The sequence below is a fragment of the Sorghum bicolor genome, chromosome 3 (genome assembly GCF_000003195.3).
Source record: "Sorghum bicolor cultivar BTx623 chromosome 3, Sorghum_bicolor_NCBIv3, whole genome shotgun sequence".
NCBI lineage: Eukaryota > Viridiplantae > Streptophyta > Magnoliopsida > Poales > Poaceae > Sorghum > Sorghum bicolor.
Window position 1 is genome coordinate 60651144 of NC_012872.2, and position 22781 is coordinate 60673924.

A 22781-nucleotide genomic window follows, 5' to 3' on the forward strand; every position below is an offset into this window, starting at 1 on the left:
ATGCATATCAGAATATATGTAGCCCTCCATTCTTTGCCTTGCTTCAGTTGGACCACCAACAGAACCTGACATTACAACCACCGAATTTAGGACGTCACGATGCAAGCTGCATCAAATTAAATTGACATACACTATGAGATCTCTGAATAAGACATGCATCGACTCCTATGCTAATACTGGGAATCTGAATCTAGCTTGGGGACCGTCCGGCAACCATGTATGATTCAGTCTTGACAGATCGGTAGCATGCATATTGAACCTCCGGTGTTCCATCCAGCTGGGGTACGCTCTTGCCGCCTTGCCAAGTCTCTTCACACTTCACTTCAGTGTTTTAGAAACGAGCAGTGTTAGTGGCTACAGGATTGTGCACTACAAATGGATGGTTTTTAGCAAAGCTTCGTTCCATTTCCCTCCCTTTTTGTGTCAGGGTCGCCGCCAAGTTGACGAGCAATTTGTTACGAGCACAGACGACAGCCTTTTACGGAGCTGACAAAAATTATGGTTTGACCTGCAGGCCAACAGCTCACGACGAGCAAGGGTTTGCTTCTAACAATGGAATTTCATATGAATCTAATAACAGGGGTTGAGGTGAGTACAAAATTTCTTTTATCCTTCCATATGGCAACAGAGGCAAACATGTTGCTGACATATGAAAACAAGTACAGTTTCAAAATCACTTTTTTATAATCACCCCAATCGAGGGAATTAAGCGAAGCTAATAAAAAAATCAGGAAAGGCAGCTTTGTCAAACTGGCCTACGAATAGATATACTTTGATTAGTCTGCTCACAGGTTATTTGGCCTACGAATAGATATACTTTGATTAGTCTGCTCACAGGATTTATCAAACTGGCCTACGCTAAAGATTCGTCTCACAAATTACAGACTGTATAATTAATTTTTGTTTTTATCTATATTTAATACTCCATACATGTGGCGCAATAGAGGCCGGATTTTTATATCCATTATCTAACAAAAATGTAGCGCAAGATTCGATGTGACGGGAGATCTAAATTTTTTGACAAAACTTTTTGGGAACTAAACAAGGCCTAGCATCACTTCACAATTTCACAAGATGTGTGGTTTGTGCGGTCAGTGCACTTTGAGACTTTCTGCTGGCGCTCCTAGTTTTCCACTGCCCCAAACGGAAAGCAGAAACCAAAACAGGGTCGCGAGCTCGATTTGGAAGCGTCAAATGTGGGAGCAGCAATACCGTACCTGACGCAACAATTCGGGATAACCGGCCGGGTGGTCAAATCCTAGGCGCTAGACAGCTAATGGGTGCCGGATCAATCAGCCAATGGCCACTTGGACCGACGAGACGGACAGACGGTTCGTGTGGCCCGTGCGCGCCTGCTTTGTCTGAACTGACCTGAAACCGCACCAATCGACGCACGATCCTGAGACCTTGTTTAGTTCACCCTAAAAAATTAAAAACTTTTCACATCAAATCTTATGACATATGTATTAAATATTAAATATAGACGAAAATAAAAACTAATTATACAATTTATCTGTAAATTATGAGATAAATTTTTTGAGTCTAGTTAGTCCATGATTAGCCAATGTTTATCAAATAAAAATAAAAATACTACAGTACTAATAAACCAAATCTTTTTGGAACTAGACAAGCCCTGAGGTCAGAAACAGATCGGTACAGGAAGCTATACGATCGTTTCCGCCGTCGGCTGGCATGCAGAGCTAGCTGTCGGGAGAATATCAGAATATGCACGAGGAATTTCTGCTCTCCATCGATGGCATGGTCAAACTGGACCATCGATCTTTGCGTCCAAGTGATGTAACATCATGCACCGGGACAGTACAAGTTTCACGTTTCTTCGTGTCTCTTTGGAAGACAGAAATCATATGGTCTGGCAAACAACACTGCTCTTGCAGTTTTTTTTAAAAAAAAACATAAAAGAGACTTCATGTTTCCATGTCTCCGAACATGTATCTGCACCTAGCGTTTATATTATGACATAGTTTCGGCAACACAGATATACTATTAAAATATAATTAAATTTAGTTAATATTATAATTATTATTATTTTATTATATAAATTTGATTAAAGTTGAGATGATTTGATTCTTTGATAAAGTTGGAATGCCTTATAATTTAGAATGGAGGGTGTAGAAAAAATGGTTGATGTAGTGAGTACGACAACATTTAATATGTTATTGGAAAATACCAAAACTTATTGCTCCACCTTTTCTCGATAAGGTCATTCTCAGTGAGGGTTTCATGACCTAGTTTTCAACGCATACATATTTTTGAAACAGTGCAAAAGAGTTTTATCATCCCCATAAACTCTCTCTACTGGGAGTACAATTAAGATTTAGAAACTTAATAAGAGGTAGTAAGGTCTTTCACTTGTTTGCTAATATGTCCTAAATTTACCAAAAATCTATCTTTTAGTAAAAGCTCGAGCGCGCATGGGCCCTATGCTTATTGTCTTCTCATCTAGTGCCATGTTCCCCTCATGTGCAGAGGATTTCGGAGGCCTCTCTGTTTCATTACGCGTGCACCCTCACGTCTCCATAGTAGGATACAAATACACTCTATTCATGTCCGTAACCACACACAAGTTGAAACAAACTCCCAACAGTCTACGAAAACTAAACTTGCTTCTTTCAACCAAGCGAACTAGCGGTAACGAACTCATGGTTGGCAGTACCAGACGTCTCCATCAAAATACGGAAGCAAAACGATGCTTTGCTTGCTTAAAATGCAAAACGCTTTATTTGGCGACTTTTATTCCACGTACAGAACCAAATACCACTAGCTTCTGTACCACAGGAGGACAGGAGCCAGGGTCCGGTTGGAATATAACTTGCGTAAGTGGAAAACAAAGATCCAGCTAGCAGATGCTTACAAACTTGTTCCGTACTAGCAGTCTACCTACTGTACCAGGTCAATGCGTATCGATGAACAGAAGAAAGGAGAAAAAAATAAAGACGTGCTAAACATTATTCCCTCCATCCTACTTTATATGTCGTTCAAAAAGTGGAGCAGATCGTCTATATACACAGTTAATTGGATGCACCAAGATAAACACTGTGAAAAGTTAAAACGTCAGTCAATAAGGGACAGAGGGAGTACACATAAGGTGAAATTCACAGCAGCATGTATATACATGTCCCGCCACCTTCGATGGAAACCAGAGAAAATTTGAAGATCTGGTACTCTCTCACTCTTCTCACTAATTAAAACATCACATTTGATGGCAAGCTAGATTTTATACAAGCAACAAAACATAACTTGTATACTTGTATGACAACAAACGACTAGTTTCCAAAGTTAACAAGAAAAAACTTCCGACATGTTGCCTCTAGGAGATGGAACCATTAGGGTTTGTGGGTCGCAGGGTGATCAATTGGTCATAAGTTAATTAGCAAACCTACAACACCATCTTAGACTATCGAGGATGAACAACAATGGAAGTTTGTGGGACAAGGATTAGAGTAAAAAAAGTAAAGTCATATACTTCATTCTGAAATACAATATATTATATTTGATAAAAATAAGAAGCATATACTAATTAATTACTTTGGTGCTTAACATGCTTAATTTCCTAGCAATGCATAGATTGAAATAAAAGAGTCTAGCAAAAGACTAACTTGTTAAGCAAATGATCCAATTTTTCAAAACCAAAGATCCTCATCAATGCCAACACTAATTGTTAGGTTTTCCAGACTGTGAGCACCTACCAAAACTTTCAAACCTACATACTACATACTATAGGCAGTATACCATTTTGACTAAGGTGGGGCTTCATCATAGTGAGATTGTAAATATGTATTGGACTTCATCTTGGTGCTACTTCAAATGCTTCTTTATGTCATAAAGATAGAGTAAATGCATGGTGGAGTTATAAACTTTTTATGGATTCTCATGTGTCCAACTAAAAAAGCGAGTATTGAGGTCCTTAATCTATTGTCACACATGAGTAAAGGTCCAAAGCCCACCATGTCACCTCTTGGCCTCATTGTTGTGCTAGTGTGGATGTAAATTCCAAAAAACCAAACTCCACCCCCTCTTCCTCCTCATGTCACACACCGGCTTCATGCGCACTTCACCACTTTGCATGTGGCTATGCTCAACTTTCTCATAAAAGGACCAAGCTCTCGAGGGTAACTCCGTGGATGCCCTTGGGCTTTCTCGACACGTAAGTTGGTCTCTAAGATGGCCTCTCGTGAACCGCTCCCCGCCATCTTCAATATCGTTCTTTCGAATCAAACGTTGTGGTCTCATTCCCTCCGTTACAAGCTAGGCGATCACACCATAGATACAGTTGGTGTGATCTTGCAAGATTACAAGATTGACCAGAGGTATACAAACTTTGCTAAACACTAAGCCTAAGCCTAGACGAAAGTGCCAATATGGTGATCTAACTAACCTAAGCACTATGCTAATCATCTAATAATTTATTAAGCACTTTTTGTGGTTAGAGCACTAAGAATGAGCCTCAACTCATTAGGGGTGTTCCTTAGCTCCAACAACCATCATCAAATGGCCAGGAGGTATCATACAGCACCCACCGGAAAGTCCGATGAGGTCATGAAGAAATCATGTCAAGGTCATGAAGAAATCATGTCAGCTAGCCATTGTGACTAGCAATTGTCAACCATTCGCACTCTTTCCTTGGTGTCTTTTCTTTGATGAACCACCGAAGAATTCTAGTGCCCCCTCTAAACCTTTTGCATAACTTTTTCAAAGCTCCTCTTTTGAAAGCCCTAGTTTGGTTTTGGTTAATTGATTAAACTTAAGTGAAAATATTCTTGGTGTTGTTAGCTCTTGAAATGGCTTTGAAAAAAGGTGGTACATATGCTATTTTCAGTGGAGATGCTTTTTTTTATGCCTCAACTCTTCAAATATAAGTTGTAGTATCTAAAACTCACACCACCACAACCACAACACATACTAACCCACACACCCTCTTATAGGAAGAGGCTACACATGGCTGAAAGACAAGGCCTTGTTTGGATGTTGTTGTATTCACTTCAATCCATGTGTGTTGGTGTGAATTGAGGTGGAAATTAGTTCAAGTTCCACTCCAATTCACCTCAACACATGTGGATTGAGATGAATACGACTACATCCAAACAAGACCTAAAATGGGGGGAAAACCATGCGTCCACAACTACAGAACAGACCGACTGAGCTATTTCCATTTCAGTGGAGATGCTGTTGCTGGCTTCTGGAACCGGCTTGGTGCTGGGCACCTGCGCGCGTGGGCCAAATTGGCCTGATGTGGTGCTCTGCTGGGCTGAGAAGAGGGAAAGCCCAGGCGTCTGCTGCTGTGCTGGGCTGGCCCGTCGACCAGGTAGAAGATATCAAACTTTTCTCTTTTTTTCACTGAAACAAGATCTCAAGAGAACCTACCCTGCTCGTCAATCCTATCTATTTCTAAAAAATTGTGATGCTTTACACTGCAACAAAATACGAAGATAATTCAAGAAAAAAATACAAAGGTATTTACAAGTATACTGCATCCACAACAGCAGCATGCCATCTCCAAAGAGAAGAAAATAGGTGGCAGGTACTCCAGTACTTCGAGGCTGTTTGGCACCCGCTCTCGCCGGCTCTGGCTCCCTGCGCAGGTGCACTTTACAGTACTGTGCTGCACTGTAACGCGGAGCTGGCCGGCTCTGGCTTTGGCAAAATACAACTGCAAAGTGCAGGAGCCGGAGGACCCAGCGTTTTGAGGCTCCGACGGCTCCGCCACAATACAGTGCTAGCTGCCGGAGCTCTTCCAAACAGGCCCTTAGAAGCAGAACTTCCGCCGCTGCAAATGATGGATGGACAAATATGAGATTGCGTACTTGGTACCATTGACTGAAGAGGGAAGTATTAAAATGGTATGCTCTTGAAAGGAAAAGGCAAACTATACGAACGGGAGTTACTTACACAAAATTTTGCTGTCTGTTGTTGGTCAATATATGCAAGCAGCTCATCCTGCCGAATCAATGTCTCATACAAGACCTGCTCACAAGAGAAACAAATGTCAGTACAGGAAAAGTAGCATTTTCTATTAATTGCTTCATGAACTCCATGTATCAATCTAGGATTTCACTTCTGGCTCTGGTACAACAAAAATATCAAGAAATTTAGCGAACAGCCAAATTCTTGGATGTAACTAACATGGCTGAGAAAAATATTATTACCTCACAATAAAACTACAGCACATACTTAAAATTTAAGATACCAAACTAGGGTAACCTGGTAAATCAGCTTACAGCTAGTTTTTTTTTTCTTTAAGGAAATAAGAGTACCTTCTTCATAGAAATTAGTTCAGCTTCCAACACATCCACGCGGTAAACAGAAGTACGTAACAATTCCTCCTTTTCAAATGGCACTTGGGGTGGCTTTGCTTCAAGTGTCTGTATCTTCTCCTCCAATTCACCAAGCCGTGTCAATACAGATGTAAGGGTGCCATTTCCCGTATATCCTTGACGGAAGTCAGCACTATAGTGGTCACATGTGATGGCCTGGTTTGAGAGCCTTTTGGTCACTATGCTCAGGACAGAACGGAGGAATGCCAACAAGCTCAGGACTAAGATTGTTGACCATGCGACAATTCGAGTTTTAAGTCCTCCCAATGTTGCCGGTATATTTCTCAAGGAGAAAGAACCTGATGAAGCATGCATAAAGAATCAGTCAATGTAACTCCCAACCTAACTTAGAAGCTCATCCTAATAATAATCTTAAAAACAAGTCGAAATTGCCCAATATGCACCACTATTTGAGATTTAGACTGTTCAGTACGTGTAGTATTGTATCTAGTTAGTCTCAATGCAGTTGGTCCAAATCACAGGAACTTCTCAATAGGAGCCTAGTCTATGAATGACATGATTACATGAAGACCTGAGCTGGAAGGCGTCGAGCTGTTTCTTGGATTGGAGCATGCATCCACGACCTTGTCAACAGCAGGGATGCTATCCCCTGTAATGGGAGGGGCATCAGATGAGGAAGCACGTCCTGGAAATTTTGACTGTAAACAGCAAAACATCTATCGATCATCACATTGATCAATTAAAAAGATTATAAAGAGTTCAACCATTAAGAAGCAGTAACCCAAAAAGGACATTTATATATGCAACTGAATCATTTGAAGTCATAAATCTGCAGATGCTCAAAGAGTAAAAGGATACTTGCCTCATCCACATGGGTCAAATTAGGGCTTATAGGATCCACTAAAGCTGTTGGAGAAGAAACATCTTCCACCTCAGAAATAGATTCGGCAGAGGCATCATTGCCTTTTTCCTGCTCCTAAGGGGGAAAGGTTTACAGGGTAAATAATGGAAATCTCAAAAAAGATGTTCCAAGTAACGTCCATGTAAAGCAGGCTTACAGTTGAGTGTTCAGTACAACCAACTTCCTTCTGATTTATGCTTGATACAGCAAGAACATGCCGACCATAGTTTGCCTCACCATTGATAACTCTCTGGGAATTGAAGCCTTTTATTTTAGTGTTGTAAAACAGGACAACTACTCAGAATGATGGGGACAGCACTAGGAAAATACCTTGACAATTTCAGGGTCCTTCCAAGGGCCTTTATCTGATTTCGGACAACCTCCATATTCTTCACACCTGCACTTGCCACCAAGAAATTCTGGGAGTTCACTGAAAACATGGAATTGAAAAACATTAGGATGGAACCCAAACAGAAAACCAGTTAACAGGATTTGAGATCCTAACCTGCCATCAATTATTTCAAGTAATTTAGTTTGGTACTTGTTTCCGAGGACCTTGATGTGGAAAAGATTGGTGAGAATCAGTATATATAAACCAAAAACTACACATGAATAGTAAGATAAGACCGTAGCAATAAACAGTAGCAACCATACATGAATTTTTGAAGCAGTTTCTGGATCAAGAAATGATTTTATTGTACCCCATAACATCTTGAAGCCTTGGCCAGCATTTATGATGTAAAGTCGGTATAAGGTCTGCAAGATCATTCAGAATGCATTAGAAAATTACTTCCCTGTATAGGCCCAAACAAAAATGGTGAATTCATGAGCAGGGATAATTGAAAAGGAACCATGTACATTAGATAGAAGAGATAACCAGGGAAGTGACGGAATAGTGAAAAAACTAGTGCTGAAGTTGGGAATAACATACTTCTGGATAGTTGTCATTGTTGATCTTCTGCAACCGCATAATTAGCTCTCTTGCATCTTTCGAGAAGTTCTTTAGGCCCTTGACTTACAAAAACAAGTTAATTGCTACTCTAACCCCCAAAAATAAAGTTTGTTGAGGGAAATGTTGTAAATAAAAATCACATACCACGCCTTTCACATCCAATATCGTAGTAGATGAGTCTATGTGCCTTTTCGCAGCAATAGAACAAGCTGGAAACCTCATCTGGAGACATCTCTCAAACTCCTTGACATGATATTTTACATAGCGGTCAATAGTTGTGATTTGCACTAGTTTGTTGGTATCAACTTTCCCAATTAGTTCTATGTAAACAGGCCTTCCCTCTTTGTCCACACCATGATAAAACTGCGGATAGTACTTCACAACTTCATCTAATTCGGTGTAGTCAAATTCCTAAAGGACCAGATTAGACTTTTTAAATTAAACTAAAAGAAATCATTACACTACATATATCATGGGGTATATGTATTGGTATATTAGATAACTAGCTTTACCTCTATATTGTCAGCACCAAATTCCTTCCTCCATCTAAGCATCTCTGACCACATATGCTTTGCTTTGTCAATATTAAATTTCCTTGCTTTCAGGAACCTACACGTAAGAGGCATAGAAAAAAATTAAACCAAATAAGGAGGCGAAATTCTATTCATGAGATTTTTTTCATATAAAAATATCGTGCAGGAAGTAAAAAAAACTGACAGAAGAGAAGAACCAAGGAACTTAAGATGAGCAAATGCGATGCAGCAATACCTCAACATCGTGTGATAATCATCGTGATGTTCTGGCAACAGGCCCTCGTCAAGTAAACACTGGCGGAACCTTTCAACAGTCTCCAGCTCTTGAACATCTCTGATGTCTTCTATTGAGGCTACATGGTTATCATCCTTGGTTTTACTCTTTCTCCTTAAGGAATGCCTAAACTTATACCCTGCAGTAGCTGCTCTCTTCTTGAGAGAGCCCTTTTTGGGCTTTCTTTCTCCTTCCGAGTTCTCTTCATCAGAATTGCACTCTCTCTTTCCGTCACTGTGTGCATGACCCTCATGACCTGCACCTAAAACTATTTCAGCATTCCGTGTCTGAACCAAATCGAAATCAGTATAGCAGTCGTAACAATCAGTAGGCAAATTAGCAAATTGCCATGCTTCACAAAGAACAAAATTTGGTACGACAACTACAAGTCATTCATACGCACCAGACTCTACTGTAAGGGTTGAAACTCAATGCCCCCTCCGGCGTGAATCAATTTCGCAGAAATATTCTCATCTTTTTGAATCAAAGTACCGAATTTTGAAGGACACGTTTGTTATTTTGAGTTCGTCAATCAATTATCAGGTTATCAGCAGTCAACTGCCAATATTGAACCCAACAGAAGGAAATCTTTATATCCACTAAAAGCGGAGTTACAACTGAACCGGATGAACCAAAGTAGCAAGACGCCCCCCACTCTCCAACCCAAACATCGAAGGAACAAGAAAGCACAAGGGGTAATGGAATCACAATAGAACATGTAGTTGAAGCAAACGCATTTTGGCACTCACTCGGCGTCGCGAGCCGGTCGATGGTTGCCGACATTCCCTTCTCTGCAAGCCCCCCCCAACCCGAGTGTGATTCCTCTGTTGGGATCCAATTCCAGAGCCCTCCTCGCTACGACCCTAACCCCTAACGAATGGGGGGGCTCTCGATCGACGAGTAAACAAATGGTGGATTGCTCCGAATCTAGTTGAATTTTCTAAGCGGAGAATTTTCAAGATTTTTCCAAGCGGAGAATTTTGATGCCTTTTTGGGAGGGAGGGGGAAAGAAGCTTCTGCTTTCCCTTCATCGGTGGGGAGAGGGGAGAGGCCGGGGTTACACGGTTCCCGGCTGGACCAGGTCCATGGGCTCCGAAGCGCGAGGAGGTGGCCGTTACCGGCACGTGAACCTGCCACGTGTCTGATGATGAGGGCTCTGGGTCCATCGTCCCGTGCCCTGCCGCACCACCAACAGTCAACAGATTCGCACGGGATCGTGAACGTGAAGGCATAGCTAGCGTAGAGCGGTGTGGGCTCATGAGGCCGTGCACGTAGCGACCTCCGTTTTTTCTTGTGAAGTGTTGTGAATTTGATCTGTGATGATGCGAACGTGTAACCCGGGATTCGGAGGCGGCAAGTCGGCGCCTTTGACGGTTTCAACGGTTTTTAATGGATCGTCTGTCTCTAATAAATATAAATAAATTTTAAGAGTTGTCTTATTAAATCAAACTTTCAAAACTTTAGATAAATTTCTAAAAAAAAGTGTTACGAATTTTAGAGTATACTATATTCAATTTATATCATATAAATCGTTACTCTTTTTCTATAAAATTAGTTAAACTTTAAACTTATAATAATTTGATTTGGTTTGCACGGATTCTATAAATTAATTTATTTGGGGATGGAATTAGTATCTACCATCTAATCTTAAAATCAAAATTACAGTCCAATTTGATCTTATTCGTTCTTTATTATAGTAAAGAACACATATTTTAGATAGTGAATAAAAAATCTAGATTTTGGAAAAGAAAATAAGGAGTGTTTGAACTTTATTCTCATAATGTTTGTACAGTGAAGACCTTTAATGGACAGTTAGATTCTTGATTTTATTTTAAAATCCAGCATTTAGATCTTATTGTCACTTTTCTACCTCATTATTATTTTTTCTAGAAGAGTCATATTCAGAACCCATCCTAGTTTTGATGACTAGTTTGGGAGCTTTTATTTTCCTCTGTTGATATACGCTCTTGTCGAAAAACAAACTAATTCATAATTTAAAAAGTTTAAAAATAAATTATTTCACAAGCCAAAAAGACGTGAGTTGCGAACTAATCATAGCTCCGATGATTGAATTTCTTGTGGTGGAACCTATGCACCAAGATTCAAGTCTTCGATTTAGTGCCATATTTTTTGGATTTATTCTAGAAGAATTTAGCGGGTTTTTTCACAGTGCCGCGCCTAACTTTGTTAATCTCTTTTTTACTTAACTTTGTTAATCTCTAGATTTGTCGGTCCAACTCAGTTTTTTGAAGGTGTTTATGTTTATAGAAGTAGGGTGTGTGTGTGTCTTTACAATGATGAGTGTGCGCTCGTGTATATATGAGCATTTGCGTCTATACTTGGTCCTGCAAAAAAAATCTTGAATTTATTCTAGGATTTATTTTGAGATTTAATAGTGATATTCTTCATTCTCATAGTAAAGAATACATATTTTAGATAGTCAATAAAAAAAACTAGATTTCGGAAAAGAAAATAAGGAGTGTTTGAACTTTATTCTCATAATGTTTGTACAGTGAAGATCTTTAGTGGACAGTTAGGTTCTTGAATTTTATTTTAGAATCTAGCATTTAGATCTTATTGTCACTTTTCTACCTCATTATTATTTTTTAGAAGAGTCATATTCAGAACTCATCCTAGTTTTGATGACTAGCTTGGGAGCTTTTTTCCTCTGCTGATATACGTTCTTGTCTAAAAACAAATTAATTAATAATTTAAAAAGTTCAAAAATAAATTATTTCACAAGCCAAAAAGACGTGAGTTGTGAACTAATCATAGCTCCGATGATTGAATTCCTTGTGGTGGAACCTATCCACCAAGATTTAAGTCTTCAATTTAGTGCCATATTTTTTTGGATTTATTCTAAAAGAATTTAGCGGCTTTTTTTCATAGTGCCGTGCCTAACTTTGTTAATCTTTTTTTATTTAACTTCGTTAATCTTTAGATTTGTCGGTACAACTCAGTTTTGGAGGTGTTTATGTTTATATGAGTAGGATGTGCATGTGTGTCTTTATAAGGGTGAGTATGCGCTCGTGTATATATATGAGCATCTGTGTCTATACTTGGTCCTGCAAAAAAATCTTAAATTTATTCTAGGATTTATTTCAAGATTTAACAATGATATTGTTTTAGTGATTGGCAACTTGCTCTCGACTTTGCGGTGACTTCGTTAATTTTGAGATTTATCAGTCCAACTTAGTTCTTTAAAGACGTTTGCAGAAGTGGAGGGTGTGTCTTGTAAATACGATTGTGTGTTTGTGTATATAAGCGTCTGTATCTAAACTACTCCCTCCGTTCTAAAATAAGTGTCGTTTGCGCTTCACAAAAATAACTTTAACTTAATATACAGTAAAAAATATTAATATTTATAGTACATAATTAGTATCATGGAAAGATCAACAAAAATATTTAAAGATATAAATATTTTATGTATTTTTTATAAATCGAGTCAAACTTGTGGCACAAAAATCTAAAACGACACTTTTTTTGACGAAGAAAGTAGATCTCGAAAAGAAAGACATGTTCTTAGTTACGAGTGGTAAGAAAAAGATCACAAGCCAGAAAAAGGACATGCAATTCCATTGGAGTGATAAGAAATGGAATAATCTCAAAATTTTATAATGTACTCTCTCGGTCTCACTTCCCGAAAAGATAGATATTTTAACTTTGATCAATTATAAAAAATATTAATATTTATAATACGTAATTAATATCATTAGATAAATCATAAAATATATTTTCATAATAAATTTATTTGATGATATAAATATTACTAATATTTTTCTAAAATACTAGCTAAACTTGAGAAAATTTGACCGACATCCATAGGGTCTTTTCCTTTCTCAACAGATGTAGTACGTACATAGAGGCAAAATGGTCACTTCAAGTACAACTTAACAACCACGATATACCAGGAAAATGAATGGAAGCGGCTGGATTGATAGAGAAAGAAGGTTAAACTAAATAGTAGACAGGGGACTCAAAACTTTTCAATAGCAGATAAGGCACAAGTAAAATTTTAGTGGTAAATAAGTAATTTACTCAATTACTCCTCAGACCTCATGCTCCTTCCTTAACCACTACATTTCAAAGTCAGTTGTAACTAAGTAGTAGACACATTTCTTTCGTAATCACTCTAGAGAATATTATATATAATACATATCTGACGTCCTAACTAATTTAAATAAAAAGTTTGTACTATAAAGTTTTAGATTTCCTCAAGTATTAGAACTTTGGACTGTGTCATTTCTTCATTTGAGGTTATTTAAAAATTCAGAAAATATAAATTTCAAACCTTTTTCTTAAAACATAATTTTTGGGGCTATAAATAATTTCAAATGAAAAGATAATCAACTACAAAATTGTAGATCTTTTTTAGTACTACATCTTTCATCTAGACTATTTATCCATATAAGATCATTTAAAAAAAAGTTAAAATAATAATTTCTAATTATTTGTACTACTGTCAAGTTAAGAAATCGTCAGTTTAAATGGAAAGTCTTTTAAGCCTACCGTGAGTAGAAATCCGATTTACACTAATGGTAGGTTTAAGATAACTATCAGTGTAAATAGAGGATTTTTATTGATAGTGGGTTTAAGAAAATTGTCAGGAGCTAGAAATATATTTACACTAACGGTTCATAGCCATGGGCCCATGATTTTATTTCTATGGGCGCCTGTTCTTTTACGAGTCACCGGTGAAAAAAAAATTGTTTTGCACTAGTGATGCATTCTTTTAACGAGGGGTTTATTCTTTAACTAGCGTGGTTCACCTTTAATAAATAGGGATATATGGTGTTTTTATTGAGCACCAATCTGTCTAAAAAAATCTAAAACATCAAGTTATTTGGAACAATGAGAGTATCAAGATTATCTATCAGCACTACAATACTGAGTCTAATGGGTAGTTTGGTCATTTCGCATTTCACTCTTTTCTAAAAGTGGATAAGAGGTGGGTTGCTGAATTGTTAAGAATGTAGCGCCCATATTGTTAAAAGCTTCTTATCCACAAATTCGAAGGTTAAACAAACATGCCCGTACAGCGCCATGAGATACTGATGACCAATGTAGTCATATTACCAAAAACTTTGATATTAGAAAAACGCTACTCACACAAAGAAAAAGAGATTCTATCTGTCCTCATCACATCCAGGAGAGTTCTTCAAATTAAACGAGTTCAACGCCTTTGCCATATGATCCTGGGAGATCGCCGCATGCACCTTAATTAAGTTCAGCTGGTCGTCAAATCGTGTGATTATTGCGCCCACGTTGTGGCATGTGGATTTCGTCAAGGAGCAGCATGCATGCTTAGATGCCAGGCAATTTTTGTAACATGAGGTCGTGGCGTGCTCCTCGCCGATAGCATATAAAAACTTGGAGGCATTTGACCTTGACGCGTATATAAATTGGTCGCCCCAGGGTAGATGCTTGGGCTGCGCTGCGCAACAGCAGGCACACAGGTATCGCCTGCACCTCTAGAAGCAGGTCGAGCGCGATGGGGACAGGAGCCGGCCGCCGCGTCTTGCTCCTCGCCTTGGTGCTGCTCTTCGCTCTGCAGGCGACGCCGGCGGCGTCGGCTGACAAGAAGGCAAGGCAATGCATGATGCCATGATGCTTCCTTTGTTTCGCTATCTCCTCCATTTTGCCTCCCTCGGCTCGTCATGTTCTTCTTCGATATGCATGCATACACGGTTTTTAATTAGTACGACTGATGATGATCTGATTTACATGCCTCTGCAGCCGTGTGTGATCTTCTTCAGTGATTTCCCGGCCTCCCTTAATGCGCTGCTCGCTACAATCACCGATGAGTAAGATCAGATGATGCTAGTACTACTGCACTACTAGTAACTCTTAATTAGGCATCGTACCAATAATCCATTCCATTTTGCCGAGGAAGAAATATGTGCTTAATTAACTGCTTATACTTTTATTATCTACGGCACGAAATGCATGCAGCTTCTTCATCCTGCCGTACAACCTGCGGGCCATCAGCGGGGTCGCGCTGCAGATCGAACAGGGCTTCCAGCCGCAACTCCGAAGTATGTGTTTGTCTGTGTCTCTGGTTCAATTCGCAATCGCCGACGTACGGGCTTTTATGCATGCGCGCTGATTGCTTTGGTTCGTCAGAGCTCCCCGGCGTGATGGCCGTGATCCCGGACACCCTGTACAAGACCCACACGACGCACTCGTGGGACTTCCTCGGGCTCGCGGCCAGCAACGGCGGCGAGATCGCCGCCGCGTGGTCGTCTGCGAAGCTGGGCGAGGACACCATCATCGGGGTCATCGACACAGGTATAGTAATATATATACTGATGCAAGATATATACTCCTCCGTGTACTTCAATTCTCAACGTGAATAATTAAAGCACAACGGATGGAGGAGTCTCTGTGTGTATGTAACTCAAGAATCCTACTACTTAAGGTCACTGATACAGAACTGGTTATCAAAGACGTTTGATAACATCAACCGTCCAGGAAAGTATGTACAGTCGAAGTTGTAGGAGCGATTCTTGAACAAGCCGAAGTTGGAAAAAAAAAATAGAGCACAACGGAACTTGTTATCAAAGACGTTTACAGCCGAAGTTGTAGGAGCAATTTTTGAACCAGCTTGTTCGCTTAAACTTATCAGCCGAATTTGTTATACTTATCAGCCGAATTTGTTATTTAGTAGTGTTTTTCTCTCACAATAAATTAGTCAACAGTACTTTCTTTCTTTGGCTTGATAGTAGTGTCGACACTCACACTACTAGAATCAACTAGTTTCTCTAGGGTTTTTTATTTTTCCTAGAAAAATTAAAAAAACCCTAGGGAAAGATATTTTCCCTAGGACTTTCTTTCAAACCATAGGGAAACCTTATCTTTTCCTAGGACTTTATCGAAAACCGTAGAGAAACCTGTCTTTTCTCAGGATGGAAGTGCCAAGCAGACGCCAAATTGAATGGTTTCCCTAGGAAACTAGAAAACCGTAGGGACATTTCTAACCGCGGGCTTAAAATTTTGGGCGCGAATCTAAAAAATTTGAACACTCTCCATCTGTTGTGCATGGTGGGCCTGCCACAACCTTATCCCTTCAGCTCTCTTCTATATCCACCGCACACCCTTGTTCTATCTTCTTCTATCTTCCATTCTCTCTCTCCCCCCCTTGATTTCTCTTAGCCAGAGCAACAAGGAGCGGCGTGGACCTCCCGGCCCCTGTGGCTGCGAGTCCCTACTGCCACCGTCGGCCTGAAGGAGCAGGTCGGAGCCAACGCCCAGGAGGCGGTCCTGCCTTAGAGCATCTCCAACAATTTGGCAAAACCACTTAGCAAATTTAGTTTTTTGGCAAAATCACAAAAAACTTCCTCCAACAATTTGGCAAAAGTAGCCCCTCACGGCGCATGTTTGCGCGCTGCTGATCGCTTGGCATCGCTGTTTTTCGGTCCTTCTCCACTTCTCCCGCGCGCGCGAAAGCCGCCCGCCCTTCCTTTTCCCGCGGGCGCGAAAGGAAAAGACCGCGAAAGGAAAGCCGCTCGCCCTTCCTTTTCCTTCACTTTGTTTGCGCCGCCGCCTAGGGGAGAAGGAGCGCCGCGTCGCCAGGAGCCGTCGCGGGGAGAAGGAGCGCCGCGTCGCCAGGAGCTGTCGCGAGGAAGGAGCGCCGTCGCCAGGAGCCGTCGCGGGGAGAAGGAGCGCCGTCGTCGTACGGGATCTCTTCCTTGGCATGCTGGCTACTTGGAGAAGATGGAGTTCGATGGAGGGAAAGATGGCCTGGATCGATGGAGGAAGAAGGGGCAACGGCAGAAAGAAGGGGCGGCGGCATGCGAAGCGGCGCAGGGGAGTCGCGGCCCTGTACGTCGAAGGGTTACGTGAACCCTTCATCTCCCTCACGCAAGAGACCGGTCCACCAAAAGAAAGAAAATTAAGACACGTGGGCCATTTATTTTAAATTTGCCAAGTCCAAATGCCAATTTGTTGGAGAAAGCCTATTTTTTCACTAGGCATTTGGGTTTGAGACTTGGCAAAAGTAGAGATTTGCCAAGTGATATTTGCCAAATTGTTGGAGATGCTCTATCGGCGGTGCGTCTCTGCTGCTGTCGTCCTATGGCGAGGCCGATGCGCGGGAGGCGGCATACCTTTGTCGGAGCGTCTCTGCTGCTGTCTCCTACGGCGAGGCACGCGCGGGAGGCGAGCTTGCCTTTGCCGTGGCGTGTCCGTGTGGGAGGCAGCCCTGCCGTGGCTCGTCGCTGGTGCCGTTGTCCAGCAGCGAGGAGGCTCGCGTACAGCTAGACACGAGGGAGATGCTACTATCTCCTGCGTCTCCTTGCTTAGTTGCTTCAAGATTGATAATGCGTTTGATTTCTTCCATTGATTTGGATGTTGTGGCAGTGATTTTCTAATCCCGCGTCTCCTTGCTTCAAGATTCTATAAATAAAGATTTGAGAGATGCATATGTAACATGGATTTGATGTAAAATTCAATATATAATTGTTTTATTTGTGATTTGTTTGCGTCGTGGATTGTTGTCATTTGAGATAACATAATGAATAAATGATACTATTAATTTTATGATTATTATATTTATGCAAGAAAAACTATATCAACGTTCCCCTAGGGGAAATGTACCCTAGGGAAAGCTTCTTTCCACGTCACTACAAGGCATGGTTCCCTACGGCTCAAGATCTCTAGGAAAAGTTTCTTTTCCTACGGTTTGTAGTAAGACCCTAGGGCACGTTGTCTTTTCCATCGAAATCGTCCCTAGGGGGCTTTTCTTACGAAAAATCCTAGGAAAAATATTTCCCTACCGTTTTTTAAACCTTTCCCTAGGATTTTGACTCTAGGGAAACTAGTGTATTCTAGTAGTGTCAGTGGAGCCACAGATATCCGCCCAAGCTTGATTCCCAGCTCATTCTGCATTCTAATTCTCACTTCGAACGAACTATTTGTAAAGTGGAAGGGCCTAGATACTCATTTTGAGAGTTCATGAACATACATAGAAATGCAAATAATGTCTGAGGAATTAGTTGTTAGTGCTTGTGGCCTAGTGGTACAACATGAACTAAAAACGAAGGCAATGGGTGCTGACTTTATGTCGCATTGAGATGCACGACAGGGTTTCGCTTGTAAGCATATTCTTTCTTTATTTCTTCTAGTATAATTCGGCAAAACTCTTGCCAACCTTTTGAAGAAAAGAAAATGCACGATAGATTTCTTGGCCACCTCTACAAGTACAATGAATGCTTCCGATCCGAACTACTAGTAATTAGAATCACATCTCAGGCCTTGTTTAGTCGATGAAATAAAAAAATTTCGACCACTGTAGCACTTTCATTTGTTTGTGGCAAATATTATCCAATTATGGACTAACTAGACTGAAAAGATTTATCTCGTCATTTACAGATAAACTGTATAATTAGTTTTTGTTTTTGACTATATGTAATGTTTCATGTGCCGCAAGATTTGATGTGACGAAGAATCTTAAAAAGTTTTTGGTTTTTTGGTGAACTAAACAGGCCTCACTATCTCAGCAATATATAGCGACTCTAAAAGGTCAACTCGAACCTGACAAAAAAATCGTGACAGCGGTCAGATATTGATATTGATTCTTGAGTAGTACTAGCAGTAGCTACAGTTACCGATCTGAAGCTTGTTGTGCTAATGTTTTTTTTTTTTGTGTGTGTGTGTTGTGTTCGCTGCAATGTACGACGAAGGCGTATGGCCGGAATCCCAAAGCTTCCAAAACGATACCATGCTGGACGTCCCATTGGGTCGTTGGCACGGCACCTGCGAGAAAGGCAACGACCCCACCTTCCAGTGCAACAGGTAGCGCGCGCCTGCCCCGACTGACTCGGACAAACAACTTCTCCGGAGGCCGGGGTGAAAAAACTGACGGCGCGCACGTACACGCAGGAAGCTGATCGGCGCGAGGTTCTTCAGCGAGGGCATCCAGGCGTCGGGCGCCCTGAGCGGCGACGGAGGCCAGCAGCCGCCGACGAGCCAGGCGGACCTGTCGTCGCCGCGGGACTACGTGGGGCACGGCTCGCACACGCTGTCCACCGCGGGCGGCTCCTTCGTCCGGGGCGCCAGCGTGTACGGCCACGGCAAGGGCACGGCCGCGGGCGGCGCGCCGGGCGCGCGCGTCGCCATGTACAAGGCGTGCTACGAGCCGGGCTGCTCTGGGATCGACATCCTGGCCGCCATCCTCAAGGCGGTGGCGGACGGCGTGCACGTCCTCTCCCTCTCCCTCGGCGCGCCGCCCGCCGACTACCTCACCGACCTGACCGCCATCGGCGCGTTCTTCGCCGTCCAGAGCGGGGTCACCGTCGTCTGCTCCGCCGGCAACTCCGGCCCGCAGCCGAGCACGGTTACCAACCTTGCCCCCTGGATCTTCACGGTTGCTGCAAGCACCATGGACAGGGATTTCCCAGCTTATGTCAGCTTCAATGGTAGCGACTCCATCCAGGTACGGTATAGTGGATTGAACCATCGCGATTACTGTAGATTTAGCTCATCACGTCGTAAAACCCAATGCAATTGATTGACAGGGACAAAGTCTCGCAGAGAGCACTCTGCCCATTGGTCAGCCGTATCAGATTATCAGCGGGGAGAAGGCCAACGCCGTGAACCAACCAACCGGCAACTCGTACGTACTAGTACCCATCTGATTCACAGCCGGCCTGCTGTCTGTTTGTTGTTCGCATCGACGTGCGTGTCTCCTCTCCTATGAACATCCTGCTGATCGATGAGGTTCCTCCTCGTGCCTGTCTGCAGGTCGCTGTGCTTGCCCGGCTCTCTGGATCCTGACAAGGTGAAGGGCAAGATTGTGGTCTGCGTCAGAGGGGTGAACGCCAGAGTGGAGAAGGGGTTTGTGGTCAAACAGGCGGGCGGCGTCGGTATGGTCCTCTGCAACGACGCCGGCACCGGGGACACCGTCGTCGCCGACGCGCACGTCCTCCCGGCAGCTCACTGCTCCTTTTCGCAGTGCGCCCGGCTCTTCACCTACCTCCAGTCCACCAAGTAAGCAAAGCTAGCTGCTGCTCTGCCCGCGCGCGCGCACGGTGGTAACATTCACTGATCTTACGCGTTGGACTGAACCGACTGATCAGCATCTACACTTCCACTGCAGCAATCCGTTGGGCTACATCAACGCAACAGACGCGAGTTTTGGCGTAAAACCTGCGCCCAAGATTGCAGCCTTCTCATCACGGGGCCCAAACGCCATAACTCCTCAGATCCTCAAGGTTATAGCTCACATTGTTCAGCACCCGATTGTCTCATCCTGTCACTGACATGTTGTTGGCAGCCCGACATCACGGCACCAGGTGTCAACGTGATCGCGGCGTACAGCGGCGCGGTCTCACCGACGGAGCTCCCGTTCGACGACCGGCGTGTCGCCTACAACATAATGTCCGGCACCTCCATGTCGTGCCCCCACGTCTCCGGCATCGTCGGCCTCCTCAAGACGAAGTACCCAACTTGGAGCCCCGCCATGATCAAGTCGGCAATCATGACCACCGGTGAGCCAACTCATCTATCTATGCTCTCTGAAGGAGCCTTGCATTTTTGTATAGCAAATAATGCATGATCCGTCCCGTGTGTTTGTATGTTGCCCTGACAGCGAGCACCACGGCCAACGACGGCAACCCGATCCAAGACGAGGCCGGCGCCGCCGCCACGCCGTTCGGGTACGGCTCAGGGCACGTGGACCCCGTCAGGGCACTGGACCCGGGCCTGGTGTACGACACCACGCTGCTCGACTACACCAACTTCCTCTGCTCATCACTGAAGCCGACGCAGGCGACGCAGGGCGACCCGATCCCGAGCCTGCTCCCGGTCGACCTCCCGCCGGTCCTGGGCAACCTCTCCCAACCTGTCATCAACCTCCTGCTGCTCCCGCTGTTCAACGCCGCCGGCGAGCCGTGCAAGTGCAGCCAGGGCCCGTACGGCCGACCCGAGGACCTGAACTACCCGTCCATCGCCGTGCCGTGCCTGTCCGGCTCCGGCTCCGGCAGCGGCGCCACCGCCACGGTGAAGCGCCGCCTGAAGAACGTCGCCGGCGCGCCCGGCAAGTACAAGGTTACGGTCACGGAGCCCGCGGGGGTCAAGGTCACGGTGGCGCCGAGCGAACTGGAGTTCAGGGTCGGAGAGGAGAAGGAGTTCACGGTCACGGTGAAGCTGGACATGGACGCCAACGCCCCGGCGGCGGCTAGTACCTACGTGTTCGGCAGTATTGTGTGGTCCGACACGGCGCATCGCGTCCGGAGTCCCGTCGTGGTTAAGACAAAGTGCGGCTAGCGGACTAGCTAGAAGAGCACACAAAGGCATGGCAATGGTCATTGCGTGATTAATATTCCTCCTCAAAGCATCTTCCAAAAGCGTCTTTCTTAAAAATAATTTGTAAAACTAGAGCGATTATAACAAATAAATGCAATGAATATATTATTTTTTTTATCTTTCTTCATTTGAATAGACGAGCTTCCTAAGAACGTCTCTAAGTTTGTCAAGCTCATTTCCAATCTCTTTTTCTCGCGGGATGAAAAAAAAACAACTCTAACAACTCCTTGTGTAGTTGTACCATCCCCTTGTTTACTTCCCAAAAATTTTGCAAAATTTTTTAGATTCCCCGTCACATCGAATCTTTAGACATATGCATGGAGTATTAAATATAGATAAAAATAAAAACTAATTGCACAGTTTGGTCGAAATTAACGAGACGAATCTTTTGAGCCTAGTTAGTTCATAATTGGACAATATTTGTCAAATACAAACGAAAATACTATTATTCATATTTTGTAAAATTTTTTGGAAGCAAACAAGGCCCATATCGGAACGACTGATACTCCGTGTTGGTGTTGGTGCCAAGATACTCCTTTTGTCGGTGTCAGTGTCATTTATTTTATTAGAGCATGTACGGGCCACAGACAGAGGTCTGTCTACAGATTCTTAGAATTCACGACATAGACACTTAAATAAACAGCTCATACAATCTATAGACAATGTTGTCTATTTGGTTATCTATAAGTTATTTAATGCTTGCATGTAACCATGATCAATCAGCAAATTAACATAAGCATAAATAAGTTGAATATGATGCAAAGTTTTTTCGAGTCCATGTTCCATGAATTCTCCATTTTTTCTTGAGGCTCCTTTGCAGCTGCCATGCTGTTTGCTTTAAACATCCGAAAGTTGTAAATTTAATGTTTAGTGTTATGAGACCTTAAACAAAAGCTAAGAAATCTATCCCTCTGAAGCTAGCTCTTGATAACAGCAAAGTTGTATATAGCCAACCTACAAGCACTAGAACTAGCAGAAACTGAAAAAAAAAATTATAGTTCCATTAAAGCACTCTCATATGCATGAGACTTTGGACTAGCAGTAACAGTAATAGAACTGAGCTATCTCCTAGGAACACCATCTCAATTTTCTCTACATTTTCCTAGGAACACCATCTCAGTTTTCTCTGCATTTTTCAGAGTTTGGAACTGACAAGCAGTTGTCATTCAAGTAGCAATGCCATTCAGGCCTTGTTTAGTTCACCCTGAAAACCAAAATTTTTTCAAGATTCTCCGTCACATCGAATCTTGTGGCACATGCATGAAACATTAAATATAGACAAAAATAAAAACTAATTACACAGTTTAGCTGTAAATCACAAGACGAATCTTTTGTTTCTAGTTAGTCCATAATTGGATAATATTTGTCACAAACAAACGAAAGTGCTACAATACCGAAAACTTTTCACTTTTCGGAACTAAACAAAGGCCTCAGTTTTTAGTATTGTCATTCAGTTCTGATAGAAGTAGCTTAGGGCTGACAAGCAACTGCCATTCAGTTTTCAGATGAATTTTGACAAAAGATG

The 22781-nt window shown here is 42.5% G+C and overlaps 2 protein-coding genes across 3 annotated transcripts; one reads left to right on the forward strand and one right to left on the reverse strand.

The window, feature by feature from the left end:
• On the reverse strand, nucleotides 5332–10010 carry LOC8068069 (phosphatidylinositol/phosphatidylcholine transfer protein SFH6). 2 transcript variants are annotated; one of them, XM_021457965.1, is made up of 14 exons: nucleotides 9703–10010; nucleotides 8915–9209; nucleotides 8659–8755; nucleotides 8291–8557; nucleotides 8126–8203; nucleotides 7849–7950; nucleotides 7700–7749; nucleotides 7525–7624; nucleotides 7352–7444; nucleotides 7156–7269; nucleotides 6865–6991; nucleotides 6273–6631; nucleotides 5908–5982; nucleotides 5332–5785 (listed from the first exon to the last, which is right to left on the reverse strand). In XM_021457965.1, the coding sequence occupies exons 1-14, from the start codon at nucleotides 9734–9736 to the stop codon at nucleotides 5765–5767; spliced, it is 1812 nt and encodes a 603-aa protein (XP_021313640.1). In that variant the 5' UTR covers nucleotides 9737–10010; the 3' UTR covers nucleotides 5332–5764. The 2 variants fall into 2 exon arrangements, with proteins under 2 accessions (XP_021313640.1, XP_021313639.1); XM_021457964.1 differs by having other exon boundaries at nucleotides 8915–9215.
• On the forward strand, nucleotides 14392–21383 carry LOC8068070 (subtilisin-like protease SBT5.4). The gene is made up of 11 exons (XM_002456169.2): nucleotides 14392–14537; nucleotides 14690–14757; nucleotides 14906–14988; nucleotides 15077–15241; nucleotides 18634–18745; nucleotides 18833–19385; nucleotides 19468–19565; nucleotides 19694–19939; nucleotides 20049–20163; nucleotides 20226–20439; nucleotides 20541–21383. Exons 1-11 carry the CDS (start codon nucleotides 14445–14447, stop codon nucleotides 21215–21217), a joined length of 2424 nt encoding a protein of 807 aa, XP_002456214.2. The 5' UTR covers nucleotides 14392–14444; the 3' UTR covers nucleotides 21218–21383.